This window comes from Nannospalax galili, unplaced genomic scaffold, assembly GCF_000622305.1.
Source record: "Nannospalax galili isolate Female #2095 unplaced genomic scaffold, S.galili_v1.0 scaffold5499, whole genome shotgun sequence".
NCBI classification, from domain to species: Eukaryota; Metazoa; Chordata; class Mammalia; order Rodentia; family Spalacidae; genus Nannospalax; species Nannospalax galili.
The window spans coordinates 8,521-22,406 of NW_008341956.1; the positions used below are offsets into that span (position 1 = coordinate 8,521).

The 13,886-nt window shown below is 40.6% G+C and overlaps 1 protein-coding gene across 1 annotated transcript in view; it reads right to left on the reverse strand.

The window, feature by feature from the left end:
• Positions 1-470: 470 nt before the first annotated feature.
• LOC108491064 (zinc finger protein 670-like) overlaps positions 471-13,886 on the reverse strand; it is a 17,506-nt gene continuing 4,090 nt past the window's right edge. The window contains exons 2-4 of the mRNA XM_029565718.1: positions 4,375-4,501; positions 4,119-4,179; positions 471-3,218 (exon numbers count right to left, since the gene is read on the reverse strand). Coding sequence (XP_029421578.1) covers positions 2,771-3,218; positions 4,119-4,179; positions 4,375-4,501 — 636 coding nt within the window. The 3' untranslated portion in view covers positions 471-2,770. The remainder of the gene's footprint in view (positions 3,219-4,118; positions 4,180-4,374; positions 4,502-13,886) is intronic.

Here is a 13,886-nt window from a genome sequence, read left to right on the forward strand (position 1 = left end):
CACTGCCACAGGCCTCTTACGAGCATTTCCAGGCAAGTGAGGAACAGGTAAAGCCGCCAAGAAAGCTTTCATCTAACTTGGTGTTATGTAATTGACCCTGACAATGCTACTCATTTCACAAATGCTGATGCACAGACCTCAACTAAAGGCAATCAGTTGCAAACATATACCCCCCTTTCTCAAAAAAATACTAGGGCTAGTTTTTTTAAAAAATTTTTTTAATGAGCTATTAGTAGTAAGTGCGTTGCCACAGGCCTTTAATGCTAGCTACATAGGAGGCAGGGGCAGGTAAGTATCTGTCGGGAGCCGTAGGCCCCTACCCCAGGAAATAGCAAGACCTGATTTCTGGCAAAGCTGTTTTTCAGACATCAAGGCTGGCCTGGTTTGAGATTAACCAGATGACTATACTTGAAAGCCTCTCACAAACATGTTGTTCTAACCTGGGCACTTAATCTTGCATGGAGCCAGGTGCAATGCAGGTTGCTGAGGGAGAATTGTCACAAACAGTCCTGCTGCTCAGCTATAAACCCCAGATGCTCCAGTACCAACAGGACAGGCAGAATATGCCTGTGGTACAATAGTGGCACAACTACTGTTTGAGTTCAACAAGCAGCTTTCAGATTGGATTCACAGCCCACTCCACAGGAGAAAATTTGCATCTGATATTATAAGCCAGGAACAAAACTATGGCCAGAGTGGTCATAGGTCCTAATAGCGAAACAATTGCTACTGTTTTGTTAGGTGGATGTGATGTGTCAAATTCCCTTCTTGACATTTCATTTCATGCCTTGTCACTGCTATTGTCAGCTGCAATCCGTCATGCAAGGAAACTTCCTTTCACAATGGATGGACGTTTGCAACTGATTGCCTTTAGTTGAGGTCTTTTCACCACAAAGACTCAGAACCAATGATGAAGATCCTGAGAAATAGTATTGCTCTGTCACACTGGCCATAAATGTTAGCCATGGATGGACATTTGTATCCGCACAATCTCCACCCTCAAGGATCTAAAAGCATTACAAAAACAGGTAAGAGCCAGAGAAAGGGGTGGACTGTTGTGGATCAATTTCCTTGCAATCATCGACACAGTCCCTCTCAAGGGGAGACACCAAGTAAACAAGTTCTGAAAAGTTCAAATTTCCAAGACTCAAGGCCATCCACAAGGTTATGAAGCAGTAAACAACTGTGAAAAGATGAAATTCCCCAACTAACCAAGCTACATGCCAGTTGGACAGAGATCTTAGATTGCAGCTTCCATGAGTCATCACTTAGGCTGGATGTGCTTTTTGGTGATGCAGCTGTCTGTGATTGTCCATGCTCCTGGAAGCAACCCCCATAACATCCTTGGTTTGCGGAACTGAACTTTGGTAGAATTTCATTTTTGTGTGATGAATTTCCTATCTCAGGAGAGTAGACATTTGCTCAGGTATCCTGAAGAAAATGCTACCACTACACTGCTGCTGTGGAAATTGCAACATCTGGATCCTTGCCCCGTTACTTCTATTCTTAGAGATTTGAGAGTGAGGTCTTATTCATAATTGAAGTGAGCTCATATACAATATTAATAACTCTTATATTTTACATTTCTAGGAATTTTCTCCAATGAGTTATTTGATATTGAAAGAACACTGGTGTGAAACTGCTCTGCCATGTAATTTAGGAATTTTAACAACTATAGGCATTGTTCACATCCACAGGGCTCTTTGTCACAATTACTTTGCTCTTTTAATTGAACTGTGACATGTAAAGGTTTCCACATTCTTTGCATGGACAGTTTTTCTCCAGTATGAATTTTTTCATATAATTTAAGTATACCATATGTAGGATATATATTATTTTCACTCATTGGGTTTTGGTCTACCATGAATTTTCATATAAAAGAAGGTAACTGCGACATCTAAAGGCTTTGCCATCCTATTTGGATTCATAGGTTTGCTAAAATATGAATTCCTTCATGTAAGAAGACTGTGACATCTAAAGGCTTTTCCACACTGTTCCTATTCACAGGGCTTTTATCTAGTATGAACTTTCCATGTCTTTGAACGTCACTGTGACAACTGAAGTCTTTAGCGCATTGTTTACATTTGTAGGGTTTCTCTCCAGTTTGAATTTTTTCACATACTTGAAGGTAACTGTATCATGTGAAGGCTTTACCACATTCTCTACATGCATAGGGTTTCTCTCCAGTATGTGTTTTTTTTATGTCTTTGAAGATCACTGTTACATAAAAAGGCCTTACCACATTATTTACGTGCATAGGGTTTCGCTCCAGTACGTGTTTTCTCATGTCTTTGAAGATGACTATTACATATAAAGGCTTTACCACATTGTTTACATTTGTAGGGTTTCTCTCCAGTATGAATTTTTTCATGTACTTGAAGGTAACTGTATTGTGTAAAGGCTTTACCACATTCTCTACATGCATAGGGTTTCTCTCCAGTATGTGTTTTTTCATGTCTTTGAAGATGACTCTTATATTTAAAGGCTTTACCACATTCTCTACATGCACAGGGTTTCTCTCCAGTATGTATTTTTTCATGTCTTTGAAGATCACTATCATAACTAAAGGCCTTAGCACATTGTTTACATGTATAGGCTTTTTCTCCAGTAATATTTTTTGCATGTGCTTGAAGGAAACTGTACTGACTATAGTCTTTATCACATTCTTTACATTCATAGGATTTTTCACCACTATGAATTCTTTCATGTCCTTGAAGAGAAGTGGAAGAACTGAGTTGTTTCCCACATATATTACACTGAAAATGCTTTCTTAGCATTTGAGTTCTTCAAATGTATGACGTGAACCTCCATAAGCAGAAGCCTTTCTATATTCTTTGTATTGATGGAGGTCTTTTGCACCAAGTGTTTCCAAATCTGTTACCAACACACTTTGGAAATCAAAATAATTTAAAAATTTCTTATTTTCAAAAGGTCCATACACAGTGTGAGTTCTCATATGTCTTTGACAGCTTGTGAGAGAGTGCAATTTCTGCTGCTCGTTTCCATGCTCCTCACGCTCATATAGTTTGTACTGAGAGTGAGACGTAGGATGATTATTAAAGGAAGAATGACACATGAAAACCTTCCCACACACATTGCCATCACATGGTGTTAGGTCACTAGAAATTTTCATGATCATATTGGTATTTGCTATCCAAGTAAAAGTTTCTCCATGCTGAAGATCTTTATGCTCACAGAGTGTCTCGAACATGGAAATTCTGTAAAAATGACAAGTGTATTAGTAAAGGTTGATTTACTATTTATTATAAAGAGTAAATCATATACTATTCCCAAAATTAGGTAAAGTGTGTCTTCTGCCATAGCTGAATGATTGGAAAGTAAATTGATTCATAATTGTACAATATGATTTCCATGAGGCCATGATAAAAGAGTGACATTTGTTAACATGAGATCCTAGTACTGTCTGCATGTAAATGCCCAGCAAACACTGAATAGGATTCTTTTTTAAAAAAATATTTTATTTATTATTTTATTTTATGTGTATGAATATTATGTCTGCATGTAGGTAAGTGCACCCATGTCATGCAATGCCTGTGGAGGACAGAAGAGGCTGTTGGATTCCCTGGAACTGGAGTTACAGACAGTTGTTAGCTGCCATGTGGGTGCTGGGAATCAAACCTGGGTCTTCTGGAAGAACAGTCAGTGTTCTTAACCGCTGTGCCATCTCTCCAGCCCCCTGAATAGGATTCTTAAGCTGAGGTACATGTTACATTTCCTAAGGATAATAAAAAAGCAAAGTTGTGCTTACTGATTATTTATTCATAAATGCTCACATAAAAATACCTTCAATGGGGGGAATGGAGAGATGGCTCAGCTGTTAAGCACAGTTGCTGCTCTTCCAGAGAACCAGAATGTGGCTGCCAGCACCCAAGACAGATAGCTCACAACCTCTTGTAAATCCAGCTCCATGAGTCCAACTTCAGACCTCCTTGAGCACATGCCCATAGGCAAAGCCACGCACACACACATACACGTGTGCGCACACACACACGCACACACACACACAAAACACATGCAAACTTGCACACAAATAAATAATAATGTAAATACAAAATCTTTTAAAAATTAAAGAAACTTTCCTTCTTTTTTCAAATTACCTGAGATTTTTTCCAGAACTTTTATAATGTTCTTTAACATTCTCATCTTCACAATTGTTTCCTAAAATGTAGTCAACGAGAATTTTGATGAATTAGAAATTACCGAAAACTTACTTTGTAGCTTTAGCCTCTATGAACCATGCCTGATTTATACACCACATTCTTCCCTTTCAATATTCCAAAGCAGAGAAGAGCATCACCTCCAAGAAATACTTGTTCCTTAGCAACCTAAGGGAAGAGAGGACGATATTCTTACCTATAAAAGTGAGGTTCCTGCAGGTTTCCAGCATCACATCAATGTAGAGAGTCTTCTGAGAAGGGTTCAGCATAGCCCACTCTTCCTGGGTGAAGTTCATGGCAACATCCTCAAATGTCACAAAATCCTAAACATTCCATAAACTGAGTTGATGATATGATCACCAGATTCTGTGCTATCCATACATTTGGTTCCATGACACGGAAGTTCTAATGCAAGCTTTGGGTGGTTCTGAAGAACAGAGCACTGGAGGGACACTGCTCTCATTACTGTGCACAGGGCATAGGATGTGCTGGGCTCTGTCCCAATTCTCTTTCTACAGCACATGCCTACTTCCTGTCTTAAGAAGGTCTGACCACCTGATGTACAGAACAGAGGGCAATTAGCATGCAAGAGCCTGCATGTCCTTAAAAAATCCTGCTCACAATGTTTAAGGATAGACAGCGTGAGGAAATTTGATATTTGGAACATATTGCAGAAACATAAATGACAAATCACCTCGCTAAATGAGTTATACAAACTCTATGGTATATTCTGAACTGTTCTCATCCAGAAAGTCTATTAATCTATTCAAAACTCAGAGAGATAAGTATAAAGGATCTCTCCCTCTGCCCCGAAGAATAAGAGGCAGTGAGTGTAATGAGCTTCCCTGCTGGGCACAAATTCACACATATGGTGACAACTTGTTAAGTGGGGAAATGAGCCCATTCTATGTGCATTCAGAAAAAATAATGTATATGCTGCTATAAGTAGTTTACTCCAGCACAATCAAAAACAAATATTTTACTTATTTTTATTTCATGTGTATGAGTGGATTCCCTGTATGTATGTAAGTGCACCCATGTTGTGTGATGCCTTCAGAGGTCAGAAGAGGGCATTGGATTTCCTGGAACTGGAATTACCAACAATTGTTGGATGCCATGTGGGTGCTGGGAATAGAGCGGAGGTCCTCTGCAATAGAAGCCATTGCTCTTTATCATTGAGCCATCTCTGCAGCCCCTCAAGCACAATGTTAATCAAATAATGTATATGATACAGTTAGTATTTAAAGACCCTAAAGAAAAAAAAAAACCAAAATTTTTGAGGTAATGCCAAATGTGAATAAATTAAGTATAAAGGTGACATGTGCTTCAGAAAGAACTCAGTGCAGTCAGTCACGTTGACGTGTGTGTAGTCAGTTGTGACAGAGAATGAAAACAGAAGGGTCACATGAGCGCAGGACTCCAAGTCAGCCTACGTAACGCAGGAAAACATCCTTCTCAGGAAGAAAAGAGGTAGGGAAAAGGACTGGGATGGGGAACGACAGGAAGCAGGGTCACCAAACTTCATGCTTTCATTTTATACTATCAAGAGAAAATTCATTAATTGCCAGACCAGACAATTTTGTACTGAATAAAAAACTGACTAGGATCAGCAAATGTCTAGCAACTGTCAAAAATCAAAGAATAAGATAGTGATGTTTTTGCCTAACGCACTTGAAGGACTACCAAAAAATAAGGTAAAGACAAAGGGCCAAAATTAATTGTCATACTTAAAAAACAAGGCCATGGCGTCTAGGGAGTTGACTCAGTATGGAAAGAGCTTGCCACAAAAGTGTGATGAACTGGGTTTGATCCCTAGGACAAAAAGATCAAAATAGAGAACAGAGAAAAATATTGTTCCCGTGACAATTGTGACATGCATATACTCATATACATACACATTATACACATAATAATATTTTAAAACTTAAAAAATAATCAGGCCTTCAACATTTGTAACCTGACCCTTAGTGACCAGTGACCCTTGACATAGTGCACACGAATCTTCAAACTAATTCCTAAGATAAGCACTCATAAACAAGTTAAAATGTTCAACTTCAGTCTAAACGAAATGACATGAACTGCAGCAGTACACCAGGTAAGGACACTGATCTGAGAAAAATCACAGTTGGCCCGGCCTTGACTTCCCCAGAAGACTTCTCCACAAGACCAACGCAAAGCTACTGTCTTTGTGAACGTCACCTCCAGATCAGTCCAGTTTTCCATCCAGACACCCAATAGGTGGTTCCAAAATGAAACTGGGTTTCACTTCCATGGGGCAGAAAACCACCGTTCTAAATGCGATGCCATTGCTTAGAGTTTTGAGAAAAGCTCCTTTCACATAACTAGGAGATCTGTCACCCCTACACCTGCCTTTTCATTGACACTAGACATACTTGGGACTTATGATGGATCTTGCACCCTCCATACCCTGATGTGGTGGAAGACTCAAAATTTGTATAAATTTGAACCTCAGACCTTCTCATGGGCAGATGGTACCATGTCTATTCATGATACCAGAGTATGACATACCATGTCATACCAGAGTATGACACTCAAAAGAAATGATTCTATCAAAGTCTCGTTTAGTAAATGTATTGAAATTACTTACAAATGGGTGAGGAGTTACTTACAGGGCCATGATTGACAGAAAGACAGCTGTAACTTTGAAAAATCCCCTTACCATGTGTAATGCCTCACAAAAGCTTCATCTAGAAAGGTTCCTGAACAACTACTGGGGAACTTCAATGCCAGAGACTCAGCATATTCAGTATTTGTTAGTGTTTATTATTTTTTTTAATTTTATTATTATTTTTTATGTGTATGCGTATATTGTCTGCATGTAGGTAAGTGCACCCGTGTTGTGCAATGCCTGGGGAGGACAGAAGAGGCTGTCAGATCCCCTGGAACTGGAGTTCCAGACAGTTGTTAGCTGCCATGTGGGTAGTGGGATTTGAACCCAGGTCTTCTGCAAGAACAGTCAGTATTCTTAAGCACTGAGTCATCTCTCCAGCCCGTGGTTACTTGATTTTTAAATGGGAACAATTCTAACCTTCCTATCATGATGTGGGTGTTAACCTAGACAGCTTCTTTAATATCTGTCGTTGCGTGTACTTCACAAGTGCCCTTCACTGTTTGCTGTGGAGCCTGTGAAAGGGTGAGACACTCACCTCAGTTTACAAGACAGGTGTCAGAATGATATAACAGAAAAATTACAACAAATTCATCACAGAAACTTAAAAAATAATCTCAAATCTTGTCAGGAGGCACAAAAAAGCCCAGGACAGCCAAAATAATTCTCAACAATAAAAGAACTCTTAGAGACATTACTATCCCTAATCTCAAATATTACAGCAAAGCTATAGTGATAAAAACAGATGGCACTAGCATAAAGACATGTTGATCAATGGACTAGAAGTGAGGACCCAGGTTTGAGTCCACATAATTATAACAACTTGATTTTTGACAGAGGAGCCCAAAATACACACTGGAGGAAAGACAGCATGTTCAAAAAATTGTGTTGGTCAAACTGGATTGCTACATACAGAAGAATGAAACTAGATCCCCATCTCTCACCATGTACACACCTAACTCCAAATGGATCAAGGAATTCAACATAAGACCTGATACTCTGAATCTTCTAAAGCAGAAAGTAGGGAATATACTGGAATTAACAGACATATGTTTTTGAACAAGACTCTTAATGCACAGGCATTAAGTCCACAACTGACTAATGTGATCTCATGAAACAGAAAGACTTCTTTCTGTACAGCAAAACACAACATCATGTGAGTGAAGAGGCAATGTCCAAAACAGGAAAAAGCTTTTCCAGCTGTGTCTGACACAGGGTTAATATCTAAAACATACAAAGAACTAAAAAAACCTAGGCACCAAAAAACAAACAACCTAATTAAAAATTAGGGCAAAGAATTAATGAGAGTTCCTAAAGATGAAACACAAACAGCTGGGAAATATTTAGAAATTGTTCAACATCCTTAACCATCTGGAAAATGCAAATTAAAACAACTTTGACATTTCATCTTACCCCAGTCAGAATGGCTAAGATCCAAAACATAAATGATGACAAACTCTGGCAAAGACGTGCGAAAGAGTAACCCTTATTCATTGTTCATGGGAGGACAAACTAGTGCAGTCACTATGGAAACTTTTGTGGAGATTCCTCAAAAAGCTAAAAATATATTACCCAAAGGACTCTATATCCTACTACAGAGATATCTGTTCAACCATGTTCACTGCTGCTCTATTTACAATAGTCAGGAAATGGAAACAATCTAGATGTCTATCAACAGACGAAAAGAGAATCAAAGAATGTTTACAGATGGAGTATCTTGAGCTCTTAAGGAAAAAGAAATTATGAAATTCACAGTTAAATGGATGGAACAGGAAACAACTGTCTTCAGTGAGGTGACCAAAACCAAGAAGACAAAAGCCCCGTGTTCGCTCTCATAAGTGGACGGTAGCTTTGAATCCTTAGATATGCATGCTGCAATTGGAGAATCTAAAGAGACCAGGAAACTAGTAAATGACTATGAGAAAAAAAATAATGGAGCAGGAAGGGTTAAAGGGGGCAGGGAATGGGAGGGCAGCACACAGGAGGGAGCAGGGGAGGGATGACTAGCACCCAGTCCTTTAGAAAGTCATACAGCCAGGCATGGTGGCACAAGCCTTTAATGGAAGCACAGGGAAGGTGGGGGCGGGGTGGGGGGTTGGGGGAGGGGCAGAGACAAGTCGATCTCTGTGAGATTGTGGCTAGCCTAGTCTACATGGGGCTACAGGAAGACCCTGTTTCAAAAACCAATAACAAAACAAAAAAGTCATATGGAAACCCACCACTATGGAATCTTCTTAAAGTATATACATATATAATATAAACAGATTAAAAAGGGTTACCCTATAACAGGGAGACGTCATGCACACTAGACACCATAAGCTAGAAGAGAAAAAGTACAGCTCCAGGAATGGACCTCTTGTCTGCTTTTTAATATTTTATTTATTTTTTTATTTTATGTATATGAGGATATTGTGTGCATGTATGTAAGTGCACCTGTGTCTTACAGTGCCACTAAGGTCAGAAGAGAGTGTCAGATCCCCTGAAACTAGAGTTACCAATTGTTGTTAGCCTCCATATATATGCTGGGAACCCAGCCTGGGTCCTCTGCAAGAGCAGACAGTGCTCTTAACCACTGAGTATCCCTCCAATCCCCTTTTAAAAATGTATTATTTTTATTGAAATTTTCTGGATTTCATACATCTTAATCATATTTAGAACCTATACCGAAGAAGACACAAAAATTACTTCTAGAGGGCCCATCATTAACATGGATATTAAAAGTACCAGGAAGGCATTATTTTTCTCCTTGCTGTGATCAAACAAGAAACTTAAAAGGATAACACAGGAAGGATACATTTCTTATATAGTAAGAAGAGATACAGAAAGATCCATTAGATTAGACCATTGGGATGGCATAGTCTCTGGACCTCCTAAAGGAGGGACTCACCTCTCCTGCCCACTGGGGATGGACATCAAGCAGGATCAATAAGGAAAAAGGGAAAGGGAGGATCCAGTGACCACATAAGACCCTGAACCCAGGGCCTATTCAGTGAACTCCCACCTCTGGGACCACTCCCTTTCCAAAAGGTAGCTGTTGGCTTACTTTAATAAAGCTGTTTCTGTTGCTTTTTTCGTGTTTTGGTCTTCTGTCTCTCTCAGTCCATCCTTTGCCTGTCTTATTAATGAACTTGCTTATTTCCATGATGATCACCCCAACCCATCATACCATCAATTCACCTGGCCTCCTACAAAAGTTCATGAGCACTACTCCTGTGAGCCTGCTGGAGATCTCATCTACTCTCTGATGAGAATCAGATGAAATCCACCCTCACCAATCTCCAAACCATAATGAATAGCCAACACCCTCTCACTTTTCTGGGATCTATCATATAAATTTCAATTTCATATGGTTATCCACTCCATGTCCTACAGAACACAGTAACCCACTTCACAGAATTCATCCTGTCCCAGATAATCCAGGGAGACCTCAAACTATTCTTGGACCAAGGTTAAACTTTCCTAAAAGTTCCAAAGCACATTTTCTTACTACAGTTTCATAGGCTACCTACCTGCTGTCAGGGCAAGCTGACAACGTTGCTGGACTCCGTAAGGGGTCTGGGCATCTTAACTGCCTGATTACTACTGTCACATTCCTTACCTGCCACGTTAAAATCCCATTATTGTGTCACTTAAGTATTCACTATCCTGTTATTCCTGATCCTGCCTGAAACATAATCTTACCACCTTCCCCAAGAGTCTATGATCTCTTTAGACAAAACTGAACCCTCATGGAGGACTGCAGGTTTGACTGCTCTTACATCCTAATTGGACTGGCGATGTCTAACCAGCCATTCCATGAAAACGGACTCCAGGGCTGGAGATGGGTCAGATGTTAAGAGCACATGGTACTCTTTCAGGGGACCAAGGTTCAGGTTCCAGCACACACATGATGGTTAACGACCATCAATAACTACAGTTCCAGGGGATCTGATGAACACATATACAGACACAAGCACAGAATTTCAATTCGCTCAACTCTGAGAATCTGCTTGTGCTGAATTCTCACCTGGGAAAGAACATACCATTCTCTGAAGCTCTTCAAATTCCCTCCCACTCCAACAAATGACAGAGTCCTAACAGATCACTAAGAGTTCACCTGGTAGTGAGAAAATAAAGCAGCCTTGGCTACACAACAATACTGCCCAGAGTGTGAACCCTTCTTTGCAGTGGTTTTGGTTCCCCCATTTCTTTCCTAACTCCACTCACTCCTTTGAAGGAATGATTCCTTTTCTGCCTAGATGTGGGCACAAGCCAGAACTTCCTAGGTCCCCACTTCCCGTGGGGGAAATCACACCTCTCTCTATCAGCTAACTTGACCTACACATGCACATGGCCTTCCTCACACCCAACATCCAGTAAGCCCTTTATAAGATCTCACCTAAGAGCTCTGGTCACCAAACCCCATTTCTATGGTACAGTGGGCATTATGTGCATGTGGGCACAGGAGTGGGTGGACATAGATTGGCATCTTATGCTTATCCTACTTTGTCAGCTGAGTTAGCCATAGGAGTATATCATATCTCAGGGACCCACAAGTCCCTTAATGATCAAGTTCATCCTCTTGCTATAGGACTTAAAAACCACTGTGTCTCTGTTAAATGTAACAATAAAGAGCTCTTAAAGCAACAGTGGTCAGTCAGGAAAAGGACAGCAGACAGAATTTCCTTCAGGAATGAGGTTCACGAGGAGAAAGGGCTTTGGGACCATGATCAGATCTAGAGGTCTGAGGAAGAACATTAGATAGAAAATGGTACAATAAACGGGAGAGGCCAAACAAGATGGAGCCTTAAGGAGAAGGAAAGACTTCTCTTTAAAACCCAGGGAGGGGACTGGAGAGGTTGCTCAGTGGTTACAAGTATGTACTGCTCTTACAGATACAGATGACCCAAGTTTGATAAAATAAATCTTAGGAAAAAACCCACAATCTGGAGAGGAGCTTGATTTAGAGTAAGAATAAGTGAGATAAGAGGAGAGACATAGAGAAAAACAGAGAGAGAGACAGACAGAGAGAAGCCAATGAAAGGGATGGCAGTGGAAGGTCAGAGAACCTCTTCAAGGTTAAGGCCACACAGCAGTTCTCACAGGACATTCACAGAAAATTTTTCTGAGCAATCCCCCAAATAAAGGAAAGATCGGACATTTCAGTTTCACATCACCTGATTGTGTACATGACTTACATACAGGACAAAGATCATGCAGGAGCCAGGTTCCATAATTTAAGGGCTGTCAAGTCACAGCAGACTGCTTCTTACACGTCTGGGGAGAGCAGCAGGGAGCTGCAGCAGTCAAGGTTTACTTCAGCAGGAGAGAAAGCAAACGTGGAAAGGAAGGACGCACTGCGGAGTGGAGGGCGCACAGAGCCGAGGGGGCTGCGAGGGGCTTCCTCTACTGTGCGGACTGTGAGTGAAATGGCCAATCTGACTCCATTTTGTTCACCCAGATATCTCTCCCTCCCCTCTGCTCTCCTAGTCACAGCTATGCAGGTCCCATGAAGGCTGCACATTGTTTCTACAATACTGGGAAACTTACACTCAGCCAAACAGAACAACATGTGCAGCTCAAGGGACCATTGCTTCTGCAATTCTGAGAAACTTGTTTTTCTTTCTTTTTTAAAGTTTTTTATCTTCATTTTGTATGAGTGTATTTCCTGCATGATGTAAGTGCACCTGAGTTGTGCAGTGCCTGTGGAGGTCAGAAAAGGGCATCAGATCCCCTGGAACTGGAGCTATGGATGGTTCTTAGCCTCTGTGTGGGTGCTGGGATTTGAACCCAGGTCTTTTGCAAGAACAGCCAGTGCTCCTAACCGCTGAGCCATCTCTCCAGCCCTGAAAGCTGTTTTTGTTAACAGAAACTTAGAACCTTTTTGAGAACTGAAAACTTCCTTGCTAACTGACTTGCCACTGTTACTCTGTAACCATGGGACCTGCCTCTGTTATGGTACCACTATGATTACTGGCTTTGCCTTGGCATGATATAATTGTGGTTTTAAACTTTATAAACCCAGCCTTGCTTCCCCTTGGGGTCTAGCGTTCCTTTGGGCATTAGCACCCACTCTCCAACCACTCTCCGACTGCTAACTCGACCATCATTATGTGGCATTCTTCAGTGCATCTGGCTCAATATTACATAAGAAAGTCAGCTGAGCTGGTCTTAGTGGTGCATGAGGGGAGGCAGAGGCAGGCAGGTCTCTGTGAGATCAAGGGCAGCCTGGTTCACATAGTAAGTTTCAAGCCAAGTGGGACTATCTGATGACCCTGTCTCAAAAAACAAATAACATACATAAAAGAAACCTAGCTGAGCATGAGCTGGAGTGAGCTAGCACTCAACATTCCTCTGTGGTTTCTGCTTCAAGCTCCTGCTTGAGTTCCCTTCCTGAATTTCTTCAGTGATGGACTGTGACATGAAAGTATAAACCAAATAGATCCTTTCTTCCCCAGAACTGCTTTTGACCAAGGTTTTGTCACAGCAGCAGAATGACCCTATAATAGGATTCTTTCAGGAAAATCCTCAGATGCCTAATGAGTTAAACTGTGTATATATTCCAGAAGGGAAAGTTATAGTTTGGGTGCCCTGGGGAAAGGGCGTGGTGTAAAGCTGTTCTTAGGGTACTAATTGCTTTCTCTTCCTCCAAATTCCACAATATCTGGTTGGCCTGTTTAAGTTTCTTATAGTGGTTGGGCAATTCATGAATAGTTTGGAAACCAATTTCTACAATAACCAGTCAGTCCTAAGAATCCTCCCAATTGTTTTTTGTCTTGGGGGTAGGAATCTCTCTAATAGCAGTACCGTCAGGATTTATGAGCAATCCTGAGGGAGTCACTATCTGATCCAGGTATTTAACTTCCTGCTGATAGATGAGGCACAGCTGGAGAAGGGCGGGTGGGAGCACAGGTTGTGAGAAGTCTTTAGTTTTGACACAATCTCTAAGATGTTCTTATTAATCTCCTGCCCTTCAATATCTTTCTTTAATTTTGATGGTGTTTCTAAAAGTCTCTTATTCATTTCCTGTTAGCAATTTAACATTTCTTTTTTTTTTTTTTTTTTTTTTTTGGTTTTTTTTAAACAGGGTTTTTCTTTTT